The following is a 23,516-nucleotide window of genomic DNA, read 5'->3' on the forward strand; positions in this document are numbered from 1 at the left end:
AGCATTTGGTTTTCCCGGTCTGTGTTATTTTTAGTTTGAAATTTTCTTGTTTCATGGATAATTATTAATGTATTTATTGGTACTGTGTACATTTTGTGTCATTTCTAATGTCTTTAACAGTTGTTTTATCTATGTAAAAGGATTACAAAACAAGGAAGTAGAAGAGTGATTTAAACAGAAAATAAATGTGGTCTAAATTCAACCACACTATATTTTACTTCCTGTATGTTATATTAGGCCAAACCTATTCTACATTTTATCTCTCGGTGTAGTGTTTAAAGTTTTTAAGTGGAAACTATTTTTGAATAAAAATATATGTTTTCTTCATTTTAAATCATCTTTAGTTAAATCAGAGGTTTTCATTCGGTTTAACTAAAGATTTAAAAGATTTTGAGGGTACAGGTGTACCGAATGCAACCGAAGGTTCCAGCTTCGCGAGTTAGTATTATAAGTTTAGGGTAAGGTGAAGGTGCACTTACAAAATAGGGATAAGAGGTTAAGTGAGGTTAAACTGACCCTGTTTTCGTGGTAGGATTTTGACAAATACTTGGTGGAAGTGTTTAATCATATTTTACTATAGGTTTTCATATAGTACTATGAAAACTTGTTTATTTTTTGTTTGTTTTTTTAATTGCTTGACTTTGTTTTAAAGGTTAAGGTCAAAAGGTTAAATAAGGTCAAATAGGGCTCCGTTGCGGTATTTTATACACTACTTCTGTTTCAATATGATTTAACGTCTTGTATCAATTTAAAAAGAAAAAAAAAACAACTAGACGACATAACAGAATTTCCTATTGACAGGACAGGACCATATCTTAACATGATATGACGTCTTGTTGACACTATAAACTGTCATTGTAGTAAATATATCTTCGTATAGACATGATATATTAAACTTCTTGCTAACAAAATAAAATATTATTTTAACAAGGTTTTATGTATTATATTTCTATATCATGTAAGGTGTTCTTGAGTACAACACGCAAGAAACAGGATCTCGTTAAAATATATAATCATTCTTGAATGATCTAATAAATTGGGGTGCAATATCGGTTCCAATGCTGTCTGTTTTGTCTCTAATTATATTGCACTCTCCTGCTTGGAAATATGGAATTTCTTTCGCTTTTTTTCTCTCTAATTATCTAGCACTCTGCACGGAAATCACTTGAAATACTAGTTTCCTAAATTTTTTGGGCTCTTTCTTTCATTTTTGGTATACAATGGAATCAAGAAACCAAAATGAATCATATTTCTATGCCAGATATGCTGAGACATAAAGATGGCAACATGAATTTTATTATTATTTTTTGCAAAAATCGCGAAACCAAAAAAAAGTTGTAAAGTCGTGAAGTCGGCCATGTTATAAAAGTAGCAAACTACTCCCGTCTCCCCCCCCCCCTCCTCACACACACATTAAAAAATCTAAAAAGTACCAAAAGTGATGCATGTCTACTCGAGTACGGAAGAGCTTTAGTGCCAGGTGGGTGTGGGTGTTATTTATTAACGCGAAAGTTTTATATTTTTACTGTTTCGAAATTTCGACTTATACTTACTCGAAGTATCTTGCCTCATCGAGTCCTCATCCTTAAATTAATTTGAACGCCCGTCCGTCTGTCAGATGTTAAAAATGTTAATAAATAAGTTAGTTATGGCTACCTAGCTTTAAAGACATTTTACTAACTCTTTACAAAAAGTAAAAATAAAATGATCATATACCAGCCTATACACATTCATATCCTTTCCGCTCCTGTAACGTAATAAAACGTATTAGCGTCTGATGGCCCTTTCACGCTTCCGTAGAATCAACATTTATTAAACGAAATTCATTTTGAAGTTATTTCTGAAATGTCTAGGTGTGTAGCTCTCAATTACGGAAATATCTTACATCCGAGGCATATACTGACACTTTCAGACAACATCAAAAAGGACCTTTTGAAAAAATCTCGATATAGATCTACCGTTGCTCCGTGGGATTTGTGTTTATGGTTTCGTAGATGAAAAGCTGGCATGTCGTGCTAAAAAACAGGTATTTTCAAAGAGAAGTCCACGCGCATACATTTAGACGGGGTGACCCCTGCGCGTGACCCCTGACTATCGACAAATGCAAATGCGAATTTCGTTTTCAAGTTAAGCCTGTCTACTTTTATTTTCTGTACTGCCGGGAATAGCTGACGTCATTTTCTGTGTCTATGCCTGGCGAGATTGCATGAAAAATGTGCCCGGTGTCCTATCCAACATGCAGAGACTCAAACGAATCACGGTAAGAGCGTAACATAGTGTCTACATATACTTAGAATCACCCTGTCATACATCCATGTAAGAGCTACTCTGACATCTAGAGCTTCTTCCGATTATGTCCATGTATAGTATGGGTACACATGTGTATCTTTTGGTCGCAGGAGCACGAACAAGGCCGAAAACCTTCCAGATATCGTCAAAATAATGAAGTATGCTAAGTTCGAACACTACCCGTTCACCTTGTATGAACTGCCCCTCACCTTTGTGATATCCCAGGTACCCGATCATGGTCTCAAACGGTAGAATGGTATATGACTACACGTCCATGTAGGGTATGGTTATATCTCCTTGCCATAAGGTTCAAATCAGGTTAAAAACCTTTCAGACTTATTCACGGTGGAAAAGGTGATATTTCGTACAGGTTACCAAGTCTTTGGTGTAGCTTTCTATAGCCACTTATGGTACGTGCCTACACATTTTTCTCAAATATCCTTTCGGCTACCATAGCAGACTAATACGTACCATAAAAACGGGGGTCGCTATTACCGCTATCATACACCGACTGACTACCACAGACGCCTAAAACGTACCATCAAAACGAGGGTCCAGATTACTGACATCGTACAGCGTAGTACTACCGGATTTTTTTTATTTTTCTTTGTATCTGGGGGGAAATTGAATGCTTTTTATTTATTGTAGAATTTGATCTGAAGTGTAAACTTTCATTTATGTTATTAACAAAACGGTATAAAATCAGTTAAACTAATGAGTTAAATCATTCATATGACATACTAAATAATATTACGCAACAATTACAGGTCTCCATAAAATTTGAAAACAAAACCAAACGTCTCGTGCGCAATAATGTTCTAACATCATTGTTATCGCAATTTGTTGATAGAAAATCCTTTGCAGACAATTAAGGGATCATTACTCTCCAAAAATACCCATTAGTTTTGATGGTTGCTCGTAGCGGTAATTACCGAACTCAGTTTTTAAAACTTAATTAATTACTCATTTCTACGTAACGGTATTTAAAGCTATTTTACTACGTCTGCATTATGCGGCTCCGGCATTCTAGAGTCTGAAAACCACGGGTCTGCCACTGATGCGTTTTGTAGACTTTTCACAGTTACTTTCACTGTGGCACTACGGTAGTTCTGAACTTTTTTCCATGAAAATTTAATACAAAATTTCACTGTGGTAATCAGAAATAATGTACATTTATACACTACGGCAGTAATATTTTAAATTGTTATTGCACATAGAACATACATATATACACTGTGGTAATTCTCTACAGAACGCTTCATCGTTTTTACGCCGCAACGGTAATATATATGCACACATCACTTCTTCCATTTGCATACTAGACGTGTGTAAATTTATCCACTATGGAAGTATTGTACTTTTCAAATTTAAATCTCAAACTTTAGGTAAGAATGCATTTAAATTATCCCAAAGTACTAAATGGTAATTTTGACTTTGAGCTCCATGCATTATGCATTATAATGCATGGATACTCTGGAATGCTTTATAAATGGTACAGTATTCAGTATTTCACATGTACCTTTATAAACTCATTATATTAATTTATAGTCCGGGTCCGTAATGTAGGAGATACATTCGTGCACTTGTAATCTCTGAATCCTCTCACTGACGGAGGGTCGCAGGTTCGAGCTGTGCTACCGACTAGGATTTTTTTATTGAGAAAGTAGGCAGTTGCTTACGGACTTTGGCGTCTAGTACTGGTCTTTCCCAGGAACGATGATTAGCTGAACTGGCTGCCTGATATAACTGTAATAATGTTGAAAATGGCCGTAAATTCAAACAAAAACAGACTCTAAAATGATCTGTTTCCAAAACCGTACATGAATGTGCTTTCGGTGAAATGAGATCTTATAATTCTTCATTATATGATTAAACAATTGATACCTTAATTGTGACTTTAATGAAAAGTATCAACGGGATACAGCTCGCAACTGGGATACGCTCTAATTCAGATTTAATGCTATTAATAAATTCAGTTATTTTAAAATCTGTTTGAAAGTCAGTAAGGCATAACAGACTAAGAAAACGACACTTTTAGCCACTATTATAAGTTTTACCACGAAGTGTTATTCGACATTTTTGAGTTTTGTTTTGGCACTTGCATCGTATACACCACAAAAACAGATTATGAATATGAATAAATTTAAATGAACCTCAACGCGTTTACATGGTCCGATCCGCTGACATAACTGGTAGGTGACTAAAGTAAAATGCAACAAAAACATTTTTATAACAGAAAATAATAAGATAAAACAATAAAATTAACAACTGAATGAATGTACAGGCAATCTCCTATGAAAGGTTATGAGTAAGAAGAATCATATATCAAATGCTACACAACCTAAACAACGTATTTTGGACTAAATTTCACGATAGACTTATACTACTTACAGTCCGATAAGGAGAAACGGGTAGGAGACTAAAAGTAAAACATTAAAAGCAAACAAAAACATTTGGCAGAAAATAAAAAAAAAATTATATTTAAACGAAAGCAAGTTGTGAAAGCTATAACAGATGAGGATCATTCATTACTTAAAAATCATCGCAAAAGGTAACATAGAGCATATGTAATGTTACACAAAAAGTTCACTAAAAGTCATGAAATGATTCCTGTTTTTTTTGGAATTTGTACTGTAGTCGTTTTAACTGAGTAAGAATGAAACAATTTTGTCAACAATTTACGACAGATAACCGTTAATCTATATATACATATATTTTTTGAATAGCCTTCTAAAGGCAAGGGGGTGGGGGTAGGGTAATTAGCATTGTTAATGACGCATAGAAAGAAAAATTCACTGTGATAAACGTGACATCGGTAGAACTGTTTAATAAGTTAGTTATGTGTATATATTTAATATGCCCGGTTGTATGATTATTATTTCGATACCATATTACAATGTATCAAAATTCACAAGAAGCCAAACTTTATGAAACATGTTTTTCTTGAATTTCAAAACTTTAACTCTAAACACCTTTTCCCTTGAGACAGCTCATATTAGAAAATGTTATTGCATGTGAAAATTAATTATCAAAAGATGAATCAATCAAACTTTCTCGTTCGTACTAAAAACATAACGTTCATATACACACGACACATAGTAAAAATGTGTACACCATGTAATGTTGTCACTAAACTTAGACACTGTCTGTTTCTTTCTCCAGTTTATGCTTAATGTCCGCTAGTCAGACAGTCATTTCTTCTTCGTCGATTTCCAAGATAATTTTGTTGGCATTTTACGGGGTGTTTCTATTTTAATATGTACCTTCCTGGGAGATTTTTTGCAACCGTTATGTAGCTAAATCGAAGGAAGGGATTTCTTATTAAAATGTAGTAATAATGAGCAATGATAAAACGTATCAATTTATAACATTTAGTGATTTGCAATGGTTATATATACTAAAAATCGATTTTCTGGAGTTTCTAATTTTGCTCTTGTTGCCATAAGTTTTACGGACGTTTTCGGATTGGAGGTCTGTATGGACTTGTCCTTTAGTTAGCCAATCCCAGTTCTGGACGCATGATACGAAAGAAAGCATTCCTGAAAGTATCATTTAAAAGATCACGGGATTAACCCTGAAAATAGATGACAAATATTTTTATGTAAGCAAGACATTTTGATTTTCAACTACAATTATTGCACAACTTCTCTGGAACTGGCTTTTGTACTTAAGGGCTGGATTTCTCGAAGCTTTTTATCCTGTACTAAGAAGATTAACCTGTTAAGAGCAGTCGAATATATAATGCAATAACAGACTTTTCCTCTTCTGACATGCTTAAATATTTTGAGAAATTTGACCCAGAGCGATAATTTGAGTACATTTTTGGATTTGAGCGACTTGTTGACTCAGACCCAATTTATATATATGGAGTAAAAGAAAGTACGTTCACGTAACATAGCAATGACTCAATAATACCATGAAATCTTTAAAACTACTCAATAGATCAATATAACTTTATAATAAGAAGAGTATTGTTATACCTGTGTAAATTGTCTTTACACCGCTTACAACCAAATGATGACGTTGGTGTTCGGAGACCACAGGCGGTCTTTAGTTTCTTCATACTGCAAAACTGACAAGCATTTGTTCGCCCTGACATTGAGATAATTGCATGTGAGTCTGCAAACTCTCGGTCAATGGTATCAACTACCTGCGTCTGTTTGGGTTTCCTAATTCCTGAACGGTAACCTTCCATACTCTAGCTACCATGTTTCCATCTTTGATTTGACGTGTCATATGCTGTCCTTTGTTCATTGTACTAACCGAAACCAGGACTTATAATGTATTACATGTATTACATTATTCCTGCCGAAACATCCTTCTGTCGGACTAATTTCTGTGGTTTCAAATCATATGGCAAGAATTTTTGCCCTAATTAAAAGACCCACAAAGATGGGCTGAGCTGGCAAGGAACGCCTGTGCCAAAGGGATGTGTCTAGAAGCACTATACGGTTCAACCAGATGTTCAACAACCTTCCTCGTTAGTTCTACTTCCTTTTTTCCTCTAATATAAACTTTAAACTTCCAAAGATACGCAGAAACTGCATCTGCTAAAACGAATATTTTAAAGCCTCTCTTTAATACATACTATTAACTAAATGTTTATCTATTTATCTTTTTATACTGCATCACTCCTCTTTACGAGTATTACGTGCAGCTGTGCGCCTGTACAAGAATTTTAAAAGTAGAATGGACAGGAGAATTAAATGCATGAATACAGCTGATAGTGTTAAAAACAAGAAGAATTTACAGATAAAAGCAGTTTAAAGAAACATCATGTTAAGCATTGTGTGCAAGTTTGGTTACACCCTGCCTAAACTGGTTCAGGGTTGGGGCTTGCACAAGTTGTACTGGAAGGGAATTCCAAAGTACTATGGTGCCTGGAAAAAAGAGTACTTATAGTAATTACAGGGAGTGAGGATCTAGGTATAGGAGTGGGGATGCATATGTCTTGTTAGACGGGATTGGGGAGGGGAGGGGCTGACATAGGGAGGAGTGGTACCAGCGACAAAACCACTCTGCAAATAATTACCACAGTAGACGTTTGCAGGAAGAACGAATTTTAATGTAGTACCGCAGTGTAGTTTTACTCGTCCTGTTACTAAGAACTATAGTAGATTTTTGTGAGAAACTTGAATTTTAAGGCAGTGTCATAGTGTAGTTAGACATATTAAATGAAATTAAGTGCACTTCCACAGTGCTGAGAAAGTTACCCTGCGAAAGGATTAAACTAGTAATCAAAACTTATCATGTAGGCATTATTTATTCCCCCGATTACCACAGTAATTTAATGCAGGGCATGCGAAACCAAAGAGAGTGCCGCAGCGTATTAATACATATTCACACAAAATAGCATGTACTGCCACAGTGATGCAGTGGCCGTTTAAATATGTGACTTTTCATAAATAACATTAACTGTTTGTTTTATCTTTATATAAATACCATAGTAGACTATTGCAGGAAACAAGAAATTATAAGTTGTGCCACAGTGTAGTTATACCAATAACCACACAATGGACATAACTACCATAGTGTAGCAACCGTTTTACATAAAAATTACCGCAGCATAAAAATGTAGTATATTTTTGTTAATTCCTTCTATTTTCAATTGCGAAAAAATACAATTTTTACCCAAATACTGCATTATGCGCTATGGAAATGAGCACCCCCATTTTTCTGATACGTATTAGTCGTCTGCGGTAGCCCGCCTGCAAAACAGTAGCGGTAATGGAGAACCCCAAAAATATAGTCTGCATTTGGCGTCTCAGGTAGTGCGTCGGTGTACGATAGCGGTAGTCGAAAGGATATGAAAAAAGAAAATAAAATAAGAATTGAAGAGTGAGGGGGTAGAGTATTGCGAGGGGACACCCATCCCATACCCACACCGTCATCTATTAAAACTACACTACCATGCTTACCACCGCAGCCACGCAACTAAAACTGTCAAGAAGCGTGACTTCATTGTGCATAGTTTACTGCATTATCGTGATTGACTGACAGTGCCATCGAATCAGCATGATACATGCGAAAATTGTTAAGTGCCATGAAGCAAATAAAATATTTGCAATTATTTTCGACGTAATTAAGACATAATTTTGTGCCATTTGATAATTTTCGTGACGTTTTTTTTTTATAAAGAATGTCGGTAAAAATTATACAAAACTTATAATACCAAATTTATTAAAACCTTTCGACAACAAATAAATTTTGACTTGATTAAAATTGACTTGAAAATAACATTTGCAATAACAACAAGAAAATATATATTGAAAACTTTAAAATACCTAATCCACCGGCCAAATGATAACTGGCAGGTTAACTGTTATAAACAGACTGCTCAAACCTGTAGGTACAGACGTATTCATTTCTTGCCGTTCTTAGTACATGCACTGTTTTTCATACTTGTTGTTTATACATGAAGAACGTACATGTATTGTTATTTACAGATTTCTGCATTAAATTTGTTTTATGAGCAGACGTATGGAAACTATTTTTGTATGGCAAAATAACAAAATTATTTACCTTTTTTGTCTCAAATTATGTTTCAATGTGCCCAAGAACGCATCTTCGGTGATACAGAATTTCAAACTTTTTCGAAGGGGCATGCCTCCGGACCCCCTAGTAAATTAGCAGCCTACATATTGAATTTTGTCACCCTCCGTCCCTGCAAGTATGATGTTAGTAAGCCAAAATTCCACACGTCACTTTTTCGTTGTTAGTGTTTTTATGTACCATTCGAATGTTACATTTCAGCTAGATCTAGTACTGCGTATAATATGTTTACGTAGACTTTGATATTGATTCAAGTTGTTGATGATTCAAGTTGTTTATCAATCTAAAACTGTTACGCAGTAGCCTAAATGCACCTATAAAGTCCAAGTGCTGAGGTGGAGAAAAGAAGGCAATCGGTTTTTCACCCATATGATGCATGCATGTCTGGTCATAAATTTTCAAATAAATGAGATAACTTTTTAATTACCCACCGCTTCAACAGTCATATAGATTCTACAGAGATCACGCAGAGTGCAATTTCTATAAATAGCAAAACATCGGTTTTCCCGTTGATGGATACCGCATGATGTTTACACGCGCGTTCGGTCAAAGGTCAAATAATCGTATCATATAAATAACACGTGTTGTTGTTTTTCATTCATTACAAAACGGATTTAAAGAAAGGTAAGGAAGTGACTTTATTTATAAAATACTTTTATTCCAGATTATTTCAGATGGAATAATTAACGAAATAAATATCTAAGTTATTATACTTAATAAGTTCTTTTTTTATGGATTAGTGTAGTACTGAATATTACTTTCTTACACGCGCTAGTGAAAACTTTCTCACTTTTACAAGATCATGGTTTAGAGAAAAAAAATGAAATACGATAGCAAAATTTGTTTTATCTTTTCTTCAATACTGAGATCGGAGTGTATCAAACAACAAAATAAATGAATAGATAAATAAATAGATACTATTAGTAAATTAGTATTAGTAAATGACGCGGGACGAAGAACAACCATGGCAGGTGAGCTTTATCACAGTATAATTTATTTTAAAAACATATTTTGACGCAATTTTTGGGTATAAACAGTTGAACTGTTATCCGGTCTCCACTACAGCAGAAATTCTCTAAATGAATTGAGTCTCAGATTGAAGGTACCTATATAACCTGACATCTGACTGCCGGATATTTTTGAATGAGGTCCGCTCTATTAGAACCACTTTTGACAAATCCTTTTTCCCCGCATTTATCATTTATAAAACGAAATATCATATCTTATTATATAACACGGAAGAATGTTCGATCAGCACAAATATTTCGCAGATTCATCCACCTGTCCATCTGTCCAGTCTAAAAATTGTTCACAGCCTACTAGGGTATTAATAGAAAACTGTTATTTTTGTAAACTTTAACTATTTATAAAACAATTTTGGGTAATAGCATTTTTTTCAAACGAAAAGCACTGTATCAAGATGCCTTACATTGACTCGAGATGCTATTGTTTGCTGAGAAAATACATATAGCTTATCTGTTCAACAGATGCTTCCTTTATTGATGATGTACGCAAATAAAAAATATAATGTACGGACACGAAGTACATTAAATTTCCATGAAATGCGCGGTAATGTCTGAGTTTTTTTTTCATGTTGACTTCATTTCCTTTTGAATTATCCGTTTTCGGGCCGTTATACGTTTACGCGCATATATAAAAAGGTGTTTTAACAGCACGTCACGCGTTTTCTCTTGTTAACCCCCTTCCCCACCCGAAAAATGACAAGAACAGCAGTTTTATGCTAGAATATCCATTTAACAGCAAGATTTTTGTTGAATTTTATTCCCGCATCATTAAATGAGTAAAACTTTATGCGTATATGTATATGTACCACAAGTTAATAAAAATGAAGATATTGATCAATTTATCGGGGAATCATTTTATTATGTTATTTGACTAACGCGATTTGATTTCTTTCACAGTTATAGATTGAAAATCAGCTGCTTTAAACCCCGCTTTGGAATTTTACACTAAGCTGTTATTCATTTATAAAAAGGTTGTCAATAATTAGGAAATAAAATGTTTTTAGCGTTTGTGTGTCATTACTGGAGCATACCGTCGAACTTGACGGGAAAGTTGAACTATATTTTTGTAAAAAATGCTCATTCCTTTAGATTTTGTTCTTATAATCATTAACTGAAACTATATGCTTTACTTTAGACTGCAAAATGTCACCACGTGCTGGATTAGATGAGAAAGGTGATTCGTTTGAAGGTGACACACAAGCACCAGTTGACAGCCTCGGTCTGGCACCGACCGTATCCGAGGACCCGGAACCGGAAACAAACCGACCGCCATTACAGATAGTTTGGAGAAATGTTATTTTAATGACAACACTTCATATTGCGGCAATATATGGACTATATATCGTTCCACAGGCTAAATTGGCAACCTTAGTTTGGAGTAAGTATCTCTCATCTAAATAATTTTACAGAAATGTTACTGTCTGACGAATAGTGAAGTTTGCACATAATGGGAGAGTTCAAAGCGGCCGCATATATTCAGTGTTATTTGCCTTAGCTTTAACTATTTAACGCACCAGATATTTCTCCCTGAATATAATGTTTCTCTTGCACTTACATATAATGATTTTATTTCAGCATTGATTCTCTACTGGTTAAGTGGAATAGGGATAACTGCTGGTGCTCACAGACTCTGGTCACACAGATCATACAAGGCAAAGCTACCGATGAGGGTCATTCTCGCTCTTTTAAACTCAATGGCTTTCCAGGTAACTTTAATTTAATATAAACATCTCACTAGCCAAAGTTTATGATATAAAAATATTGAAAATGAATATGTCGGTCATGCAGATGTTATGAGGGAAGGACAGGCAGCGGATCGATTGCAAAATAGAAGAAAACTAGCAAGGTATCACTAGTAATCTAGTTCATTTGTATATTAGTTTGGTTTGTAGATCGCGCTCAAATAAAGCGAAGAAGAAAGCAACTAACCTAAATGAAAAATATAGCGTTTTAGCATTCTTATACCTATACACTTACTGTTAGTTCCAATATTTTCATATAGTGTTATTCTGTATGGTTACTAGACTGAATGTTTTCAAAATTTGTTTTCATTTCATAGTAGTAAAAAGCCAGTCTGTTTGGAGCTTTTCTCAGAGATTTTTTTTTTACATAGGATCAAGACTATGTTTTAAGTGAGAATTTACAACTGAAATATGAACCGTAGTCTAGGAGCTAGTCCAGGCTAGTGTGTATGATCCACATGTATGCTATCATGGATGCTCTATAAAAAAGTTAAAAGTCAAAAACATATACATGTATACATTGTATTGATAGATAGAGGAGCAGATACGATATTGTTATGTTTTAGCTCACCTGCCACGTAGTGACAGGGTGAGCTTTTGTGATCGCCCTTCGTCCGTCGTCCTTCGTCCGTCCGTCGTCCGTCCACAATTTCTTGTGAACGCGATAGAGACCACATTTTGCAATAAATTTTAATCAAACTTGCACACAACTTGTATTGGCATAATATCTCGGCTCCTTTCGAAAACTGGCCAGATCCCGTCATGGGGTTCAGAGTTATGGCCCCTAAAAGAGCCAAAATTTGCTATTTTTGGCTTGTGAACACGATAGAGACCACATTTTGCAATCAACTTTAATCAAACTTGCACACAACTTGTATTGGCATAATATCTCGGTTCCTTTCGAAAACTGGCCAGATCCGATCATGGGTTCCAGAGTTATGGCCCCTTAAAGGGCCAAATTTTGCTATTTTTGGCTTGTGAACACGATAGAGACCACATTTTGCAATCACCTTTTATCAAACTTGCACACAACTTGTACTGACATAATATCTCGGTTCCTTTCGAAAACTGGCCAGATCCCATTATGGGTTACAGAGTCATGGCCCCTTTAAGGGCCAGAATTTGCTATTTTTGGCTTGTGAACACAATACAGACCACAATTTGCAATCAACTTTTATCAAACTTGCACACAACTATATTGGCATAATATCTCGGTTCCTTTCGAAAACTGGCCAGGTCCCATCATGGGTTCCAGAGTTATGGCCCCTTAAAGGGCCAAAATTTGCTATTTTTGGCCCTACTTTCTTGTTTTTTTAAGATACAGCTTTGAAATTTGGATGACATGTACAGTTTTGCATGCCGATCTTAAAACCGACTCCCAGTGACCATGAATATGACCTACTGATCTACTTTCTTGTTTTTTAAGGTACAGCCTTGAAATTTGGATGACATGTACAGTTTTGCGCACCGATCTTAAAACTGACTTTCATTGACCATGAATATGACCTACTGACCTACTTCCTTGTTTTTTAAGATACAGCCTTGATATTTGGATGACATGTACAGTTTTGCACACCAATCTTAAAACTTACTTTCAGTGACCATCAATATGACCTACTGACCTACTTTCTTGTTTTTTAAGATACAACCTTGAAAATTGGATGACATGTACAGTTTTGCATGCCGATCTCTAAACTGACTTTCAGTGACCATCAATGTGTGACCTACTGACCTACTTTCTTGTTTTTAAGCTACAGCAAAAAGATTTGGACCACTTGTAATATTTTTTTACACATTTCAAAAGTAATCTTGCAAAATCTTTACCTTGACCCACTCTCCTATTTTTTTTTAAAGTTTAAGCTAAGAAATTATTCAAGCAAGCAACTCAACTCAGGTGAGCGATATAGGGCCATCATGGCCCTCTTGTTTATTTATTTCATTTAGATTCAACCCCACTTAAAGCAATACTAATGAAGTATATAAACAATGATATTAATCTGTGTGAATCGTATGTCGCGTGCGCGAATTAACTAAGTAGCTGTATATATTGTTCGTTTTAAGTTCTGAAACCTATACACTGTATATATATATTCCCGAAAACACTGAACTACAAAGTTACATGATAAAATGTTGAACCAGCCTGACTAGAGTTATAAAATGTCTTCTCAGATCAAATTCAGTTTTGTTTCCTTACCATCTCTCTGTTAGTATATAAGTTTGAAAGTATACAATACCAATAACACATCTTTTCTTGAACCGATGTTATATCAATACTAGTACCCATTAAAAAGATATTTTAGCTTTCATTACACGGATACAATGAACAACATTTCACAATTATAATAAAACTGATTTCTGATCTGTTCAAGCCAAGCTGTTCGCTTTCACCTTGACCCAAAATCATGTCAGAGCGAAAATCATACCTGGTTTATACCACAGTCACACATACGGCGCAAAAGCTACGTCGAGCTACGGATAGAAACGTAGTAACCCGTATCGATCCGTACCTGAGCCGTACGAATTGATACGGCTTACTACATTAAGGTACGTCTCAGGTACGTTTCAATACGGATTACTACGTTTTTATCCGTGGCTAGACGTAGCTTTCCGCGCCGTATGTGTGACTGGGGTATTAAGCGTAAACTACGTTAAAACTCTAGATTATTGACTTGGTTTATTTGTAGATCACACTACGCTATATACATGATCAGTTTCCCTGTGCAAGTTTAGGTAATGCGAGAACTAGCATTGCTAGTACAGTAAGAAGGTTTGTGTTTATGTCTATCCCTGTACCCCTACAGCAGCATGTAGGCGGACAATTATTGTCCCGGGTCTGTAGTAGTATGTAGTACAGTCACAAGCCTTGTTCACTGTGCCGAAACAATCATTTGGGCAGTTGTCAGTGTCCTCACTAGGATCACATATCAGGTTTTAGCACGTGTCGGGAACTTTATCTACTCGTGTGTATTGATAAACATGACGCGAAAAGCCGACAGACCCGTGGATATTTATATGCATGTATGTCTTAAATTACTCATACAAAGTCCAAAGGTTCTATTTTGTCCAAGACATCCTCCACAGTGATAGGCCCCTTTCTTGTTTCCATTTCCGGCTTTAGTGTCTGTACCACGTGATCCGCATTATTTGTTAGTTGAACCCCCTTGATAGGTGTAGCCGTCGCAGTTGTTCGGAGACTGGTTGTAGTTGTTACAGCAGACGTATGAATGTATTCTCGACACACCTCCCAAACTAAACGCCAAACATTGGCCTTCCGGGGCTTGATCCCAAGTCCTTTGCTTAACACGAAAAGTCGAAATGACATTCAGCGCACTTAAGAAGCTCAGGAAAACAAGAACACAGAAAAAATCCATAGTCATATGTTTTGTAACCCATCAATTCTACGATATTTATAGACAGCATGCACAGTAGAATCTCTCGCAGTAGAAAGCATACATCATGCATAATATCTGAGTCGGATGCGTATTCATACTACGGTGTATCTCTACAGTTAGAATGTGCACTAAACTTTCTGCTTTAAAAACTGATAGGTTGTTAGAGCTAGCAGGCAGTTCATTTTTACGGCACCAGATGTAACATTTGCAAAATATTGCTGAAAGATTAACACGGCGTCTTGTCTGCAGCACTTTATGCAGCAAAGAATACTGACATGTGCAACATAATACTGACAAATGCAGCACAGAATACTGACATGCAGTAGCATAGAATACTGACATATGCAACACAGAATACTGACATGCAGTAGCATAGAATACTGACATACGCAATACAGAATACTGACATGCAGTAGCATAGAATACTTACGTGCAACACAGAATACTGACATGCAGTGGCATAGAATACTGACATATACAACACAGAATACGAACAATTCTTTATCTCTTTATCAACAGAATGACATCATTGAATGGGCCCGTGACCACAGAGTGCACCACAAATACTCGGAAACTGATGCAGATCCCCATAATGCCAAGCGCGGGTTCTTCTTTTCCCATGTCGGTTGGCTGCTTGTAAGGAAACACCCGGATGTGAAAAGGAAGGGGAAGCAACTCGACATCTCAGATCTTCTGGCTGATCCCGTCCTTCGTGTCCAACGGAAGTAAGTAGATTAAACCTTCTAATGGTTGCACTTCTAGTAGCCTAACTCCGTAAACAGAGTTAGGTTCATTATGCTTTAAATACAGAATATCACAAAAGGAAAGAGAGCATAACTCTGGCTCTACTGATTATTGAATTAATAATAAAAATATACTCATTTCCAGGGCATAACTTTTAAGACATTTCAATGATATTGGTATTGGCGGTTCGCTTGATGCATGGCGCATAATGTCCTGGAAACGTAACGTTATAATTTTTAATGACTTTTAAAATCAGGGGTCGGTAGCATCTGCCATTTAAAGTACCTCAAGTTTTCTTTGTCGGAATGATTACATTTAATTTGGTCTAAGTTTTTCTTCTGTAAGACTTTCACATCGCCCAAAATGTAATAAGTTGAAATCTAGATGTGTTTACATGCCGTTAAGTCTTTGTTCTTTACATTTCGAAATTGCATTTATCCCATTATTCCGCGCATCAATTCCTGCCAGAAATATTGATAAGTAAAAGTTACTGTTTATAACAAAAAAATAATGTAGACAAGGAACTATTTAATTTCGCATTGTCTTCTCCCTTCAATTAGCAGGTACATTCAGGACGTTTTTATTATTATTTGGTATCTCGGGATCCCCTCATATATTTTACTTTGTCCTGAATAATTGCTGTATTAAATTTAATATTTTCCCGGTTAGTCCTTTAAGTTTTTTTTAAAGGTTTGTCGAAGTTGAAAATCTAGTTATAAGATCAAGGCGATATAGTTTCAGATGGATTGGTGGACAGCTTCATGTTATTTTACGCTCAACAGCTTAAATTTGGGTGGAGATATTGAAATAAAACTGGGAACACTGTACTTAATAGTAAGACCAATGGTTAGATTGCATACGGGGCCAAAGGAGTCAATGTGAAGAACACTGATAATAAAATAAATTAAAAAAACAGTTTCCACGCAATAAATTTAGTTTGGGTTGATGTTTGGTCTATACGCATGTTACAGAAAAAAACAATATTTAAGTTTACGAATGAGGCAAAGTGATCAAATGTAATCTCTTCATGATTTAATTGATTAATTGGTTATTTGGTTTCTATTTTGGGTCGCTGTTACTGAAACAGAAATGGATTTCTACTCAATAACTTATTAGGAATGAGATATTGGGGTGGATCTTGGCATGTATGTTAAAAAGACAGAAAGGTTTTCTGGGGATTGTTTTTTGTGTGTGTCAGCTAGGGTCAGGGTCACTATAAGGTCAAAATAACGGTTACTAAAAAACAAAAGAAGATAGTTTTAAAAAATCTGCGTTTGTATAGAATTTACACGTCTCATATCTCTATATGACTATAATGAAAGCTTCTCATCAGAAACCGCAGGCCAGATTTCATAATAATTTCACTGAAATGTCTCTTAAGTGGCCCTCTACAAATTTCCTTCAAACCATTATTCATATTTTTACAAGTCAGGGTCATTTCAAATGGCTGAGCTAAAGGTAGAAAAATCTTCAAACGATATATTCTCCTAAATAGCTGGTTTGATTTGGAAATAATTTATCATATATTACATTCATAGGCATCATCCTGCAAGCTTTTACATTTTCTTTTGATTCTTCGAATATATGCCACCAAAACTAAAAAGAAAAAAATCTTCAAACCTTCAAACCAGTGGTCCAATTTTAAAATTATTTGACAGCATTGTTTCTTTGGGTTTGTCAAAAACATAGCCACCAGACACCTTTCTTTATATGTCTAAAGTGAAAACTTTAAAAAGCTCGTTTATCATATTTATACCTTTTAATATCTTACGCGATTGGAAAACCATTTATATTGGAGATATATTGTACTCCTTTTCCGTCAGTCTGTCGACACTAAATTTAGGACCGTTTCAAAGCCTGTCAGTATGCGCGTCTGAAGTTTTGAGCCTCATGGAACCATTCAATGGGCAATAAAACACAGTAAATTTGAGAGAATTAACTCGAAAGTATCGTGCATGTAGAAACCAAATAAAGACAAGGAAATTCATTGATGCAAGCATCAAAGACGCCGCCAAGTGTTGTGTCTGAAGTACATTTACTGCAACATGAGAAATTACCTAATCGTTACTGTATTAGACTGTCTGGTTACAAATTATCAACATTAGCACATAATACAATATATGTTATAAACTGTTAAAAAGCAGTCAAGAATAAACATGATGTATTACCATGCAATACAAATCCTCTACCTGCAATGACCATGACATTGCGAGTTGGCGGTCCCTTTACATACAAAGTTAAAGTTATTATTTCACCAACTAAGGTTTGCACCTGTGGAAAGTTATTATATGCAGGTATATGTGTATGAAGTTTCACATAAATGCAGTTTGTTGGGAAATGAGGAAATGCTGAAAGGTAATTATTTCAGAGATGTGGTTCACAGAAACCATTAGTTTTATTATCATAATGTAATGAGTGTTTTCTTTTCACTGACTACTCACCTACATTATAGATTTCAGGATTCAGATTATATACAGCATTTTACTGTTTCCGTTGCCAAAGCAACCAAAATTTTTGTCCAAGAAAAGAATGATATAACATACATAATCTCTATATTGCCCCTATACACAAAGCAAATGTCATGAACCTTTCTTATATACTTTTGGAATATCATAGATTTCAGTTTTTTCGGACGAATGGTAAACCTGAAGTCCTCTTTGGTTGAACCGTAGGGTTACTAGAAATATGTCAGTGTCTGGTTACGAGAAATTTAGCAAGCATAATAACCCACTGCTACCTGGTATAAATTCCATTGTATCAGGTAAGTAAGTCATACGAAGGTCAGAAATAGTAAACTTGACTTAGAGTAGCCTCCCTTATCAATAAATCGGATCAACATTTTGACGAATTTTTAAATAAAAAATATTTTCTGATCTTCAAATAAGGAGAGGAATGACAAATAACATTGTTTTATATCACATGATAATTTGCATAACATACATTTTTGACGTTTTCTTTTTGTTTTTTTTTTGTTTATTCACTAAAATCTATTGTGCAATATCGTGGGTCCTTTAACACACTATTCACTTTGTTCTATTTCTCGTTTCGAAACTATTCATAACTATCTTTACATGGTCCAAAATAAAAGTGTATCCCATATACTCGACACCGCCAGGATAATTCAACAATCTATTTCAGATTTTACCTGCCGTCAGTGGTGCTGCTATGTTTTGCCATTCCATCGATAGTTCCTGTGTATTTTTGGGGAGAGAATCTCATCACTGCCTTTATGTTATGTGGTCTGTTGAAGTACTGTGCTATACTGAATGCCACGTGGTTTGTGAACAGTATAGCTCATCTTTGGGGTATGAGACCCTATGACGTTCGTATTAATCCAGCTGAAAATAGACTTGTCGCAACCGTTGCCATGGGTGAAGGTTTCCACAACTACCACCATACGTTTCCGCAAGATTATTCCACCGCCGAGTTCAAATGGTTTCTTAACTGTTCGACGTTGTTTATTGACATGTTTGCATTTTTCGGACTTGCTTATGACAGAAAAAGTATGCCAAAACCATTTATTGAGAAGCGAAGACAACGGACTGGTGATAATAGTGCACTTGCTGGAAGAAAAATAAAATGATATGTGCGTTATTCCTATTTCTGTTAGGCATATTTTGAGTCAACGTTCTGTTATAGTTTTTGATTATTACCTCGTGTTGTGATGATTAAATATGTTTGCTCAGAAATGTTTTACTTATTTTTCTGAATACATTTACATATATATAGAAAGAAAAAGATATTCTTGTTATGCAGTAAAATATACAATAAGAAATAAAAGCCGTCAAGACAATGATAGTTATATCTTTAAAAGTATAATTTTATCATTATTACATACAGCATTCATTACCTGATCTCAACCGGTTGAACTTAAAGGCATTATCTAAAGCAGACTTTTGAATGCACGAAGAAAATGTAGAAGTGCCTTTCTTTTATCTAATCCTTCAGAGCTCCTTGCTAAACGATATTTTTTTTACTCGAACTGTGAAATCATTTAACTTGGGTGGTGGTGGTGATGGTGATGTGTGTGTGTGTGTGTGTGTGTGTGTGTGTGTGGTGGGGAGTGGGGCTTGAATTCGTTATATTTGGGATTTGGTTTCGTGGATTGACCTAACCGATAGATCCACGAAAATTAGTCCCTCACAAATATTAATGATATCACATTCTTGAATCATGAGTGTGTTTAAAATCGTTTCATTTTGATAACATTAAATAAAGGTACATTCTTTGATAAATTGTTCTCGTGTACACACCATTTGTGTATTAAAGGCATGTATTTTAATGCTCCACTTTCTTGATTCACCGAAAATGCTGACCCAACTGAAACATCAGGTCTGCTATTACTTTTACTGTCAGTAAAGTAGTACGTTCCACAGAAACTTTGCTGTTTCTATAGATTTCTTTTTATGTTTTCTTGGGCATGAAACAGTAACAAAACTGGAAATAGGTGATACACATGAATAATTGTACTTGATGTCCTCTTTAAAGAACAATTACATAGATTAATCAAAACCATATCCTAAGTCAGTCTTGAGTAAACTTGCATAAAAAGTTTGGTTAACATGTTAAAAGTATATATCCCATATCATCGATGGTGGGATTTATTTAATACGAGTTACCATAGTATTGCGTTCAACCATCGAAGTGCAAAAAGCAGTATAAAATAAAACATGCAGCCCATATGGCTTACTGTACGGAACGTAACGTTGCATAAAAAATATAAGCGCAAATGTTTATACATCTGTAGCAGATAACAATAAAAACGAAAAGAAAAAAAGAAATTAAGAGTTATTTACTGAAGTGTGTTCATGTATGCAATATAATTGTATAACCTACAATTCAAGAAGATCTCTATTGACATGGGTTATGAGACTCGTCATGAATTCGGAATTTCTCTGTGTACGGTACATGACACTTGTATGTCATGCCAATGTTCTTATATCTACAATGTGATTAAATATTTAGGAATCGCAGTGTCTCTGACGTGACAGTCTGTACTGTTTACGTTGTAAAGATAGTCTTCAGGTCGAGGCACACTGAACGAAGTCTCCTTTTAATTTCACTTCAAAACAGATTTCCTTCAAAGACAAGAATATGGCTTTTTGGCTGTTTTATATTCCAGTATTTTCGACCTAAACTAAATTGCAACTTTCTACTTCTTTGTACTATACTTTTAATTATGTACAGGTGATTTTGTATTTCTATTTACTTCCTACGTGGTGCCATTGTGTCTTATTATCTCTCGCAGTCTCATATACGTCAATCATCATGATCATTTATACAGATGTGTTCATTGTTATTTCTCTGTAGAATATCTTTCCAGTACGAGAACATCTTATAGGTCAGAGACCACCAATTCAAAAAAGTACAGGGAACTTACTGGGAATGAGGTAAGTGTATACCTGGTAATAAGGTAACGTCTGTGCGTTCTGATTGGTCAGTCATGTAAACAAACCCAGGAAGTGATTATTTTTTCAAAATTCATATTTTTTCACTGCATTTACAGTATTTTATTATACATTTTGACAAAATTTGCTACATTTTATGTGTATTGAAAAAAAGTTTTATCAAACGAATTTCTCCCGCCATGTCAATGATGTAAACAGGGGGTCGTCTCATTCACACGAAAATTACTTAAATAAAGTATCACTATTCATGTGTTTTTCGTCCGATATTTTGGTAGAACTAAGATAGTTCTTGAAAAACTTTTAATTAGATATACATGTTTCGATGTATGGAAGGCCGTACACGCCATAATGTTACAATGTCAGTCTATGGGAAAACAATTGGTGGTCTCTAACCTATAATAGAGCTAAAACATGACTTTCGTCGGAAGTCATCACAGGTATTGAAAATGGCCACAAATCTGTTGTAAATGAGGTAGAAAGACGTTTTCGTGCAAAAATAAGCGTGAAATTTGATTTTTTTTTAAATTTTGGCCTCTTTTTTTTTAACAGGTGTGCCCATTTTTATCTGAGCTTTTTGGCTAAAAAGGATCATTTTTATCTCTGTAATGTTAGAGAATGATCAAAATTACTAGACCTTATTTCTGTTTTTTACGGAATGAATCGTATTTCAGCTTCCAAGTCAAATCAAAAGCAGACAACTGAAATTTTCACGAAAAATTGCAATCTGACGACGACAGGGACTGAGCCTGGGCATATAAATCGACAGGGGGTGACCTCAGTAATCTGTCCATATCTTTCTTAAAACTGAACATTTCTTGATGAAACTTTGTAAGACATTTGGTATTGGATCATGTTTTACAATATCACTGTAAAATTGGAAAATGATATATGAAACATTCATCTATAGGTCAGAGACCACCAATTCAAAAAAGTACAGGGAACTTACTGGGAATGAGGTAAGTGTATACCTGGGAATAAGGTAACGTCTGTGCGTTCTGATTGGTCAGTCATGTAAACAAACCCAGGAAGTGATTATTTTTTCAAAATTCATATTTTTTCACTGCATTTACAGTATTTTATTATACATTTTGACAAAATTTGCTACATTTTATGTGTATTGAAAAAAAGTTTTATCAAACGAATTTCTCCCGCCATGTCAATGATGTAAACAGGGGGTCGTCTCATTCACACGAAAATTACTTAAATAAAGTATCACTATTCATATGTTTTTCGTCCGATATTTTGGTAGAACTAAGATAGTTCTTGAAAAACTTGTAATTAGATATACATGTTTCGATGTATGGAAGGCCGTACACGCCATAATGTTACAATGTAAGTCTATGGGAAAACAATTGGTGGTCTCTAACCTATAATAGAGCTAAAACATGACTTTCGTCGGAAGTCATCACAGGTATTGAAAATGGCCACAAATCTGTTGTAAATGAGGTAGAAAGACGTTTTCGTGCAAAAATAAGCGTGAAATTTGAATTTTTTTTTAAATTTTGGCCTCTTTTTTTTAACAGATGTGCCATTTTTATCTTAGCTTTTTGGCCAAAAAGGATCATTTTTATCTCTGTAATGTTAGAGAATGATCAAAATTACTAGACCTTATTTCTGTTTTTTTTACGGAATGAATCGTATTTCAGCTTCCAAGTCAAATCAAAAGCAGACAACTGAAATTTTCACGAAAAATTGCAATCTGACGACGACAGGGACTGAGCCTGGGCATATAAATCGACAGGGGGTGACCTCAGTAAACTGTCCATATCTTTCTTAAAACTGAACATTTCTTGATGAAACTTTGTAAGACATTTGATATTGGATCATGTTTTACAATATCACTGTAAAATTGGAAAATGATATACGAAACATTCATCTATAGGTCAGAGACCACCAATTCAAAAAAGTACAGGGAACTTACTGGGAATGAGGTAAGTGTATACCTGGGAATAAGGTAACGTCTGTGCGTTCTGATTGGTCAGTCATGTAAACAAACCCAGGAAGTGATTATTTTTTCAAAATTCATATTTTTTCACTGCATTTACAGTATTTTATTATACATTTTGACAAAATTTGCTACATTTTATGTGTATTGAAAAAAAGTTTTATCAAACGAATTTCTCCCGCCATGTCAATGATGTAAACAGGGGGTCGTCTCATTCACACGAAAATTACTTAAATAAAGTATCACTATTCATATGTTTTTCGTCCGATATTTTGGTAGAACTAAGATAGTTCTTGAAAAAATTTAATTAGATATACATGTTTCGATGTATGGAAGGCCGTACACGCCATAATGTTACAATGTAAGTCTATGGGAAAACAATTGGTGGTCTTAACCTAAAAGCACTCCACTCAAAATTT

The 23,516-nt window shown here is 35.0% G+C and overlaps 1 protein-coding gene and 1 long non-coding RNA gene across 3 annotated transcripts; one reads left to right on the forward strand and one right to left on the reverse strand.

Moving 5' to 3' along the window:
- Positions 1-1,656: 1,656 nt before the first annotated feature.
- LOC128555241 (uncharacterized) lies at positions 1,657-9,173 on the reverse strand. The gene is made up of 2 exons (XR_008369909.1): positions 8,812-9,173; positions 1,657-2,719 (listed from the first exon to the last, which is right to left on the reverse strand). It is a non-coding gene; the product is annotated as an uncharacterized LOC128555241 (long non-coding RNA).
- A 153-nt stretch (positions 9,174-9,326) lies between these two features.
- Positions 9,327-19,433, forward strand: LOC123564386 (stearoyl-CoA desaturase 5-like). Of its 2 annotated transcripts, none has more exons than XM_053537031.1 (5): positions 9,327-9,465; positions 11,002-11,244; positions 11,442-11,572; positions 15,520-15,725; positions 18,883-19,433. In XM_053537031.1, exons 2-5 carry the CDS (start codon positions 11,010-11,012, stop codon positions 19,325-19,327), a joined length of 1,017 nt encoding a protein of 338 aa, XP_053393006.1. In that variant the 5' UTR covers positions 9,327-9,465; positions 11,002-11,009; the 3' UTR covers positions 19,328-19,433. The 2 variants fall into 2 exon arrangements, with proteins under 2 accessions (XP_053393006.1, XP_053393004.1); XM_053537029.1 differs by lacking the exon at positions 9,327-9,465 and adding an exon at positions 9,789-9,812.
- Positions 19,434-23,516: the final 4,083 nt, after the last annotated feature.

This window comes from Mercenaria mercenaria, chromosome 2 (genome assembly GCF_021730395.1).
Source record: "Mercenaria mercenaria strain notata chromosome 2, MADL_Memer_1, whole genome shotgun sequence".
Lineage (NCBI taxonomy): Eukaryota > Metazoa > Mollusca > Bivalvia > Venerida > Veneridae > Mercenaria > Mercenaria mercenaria.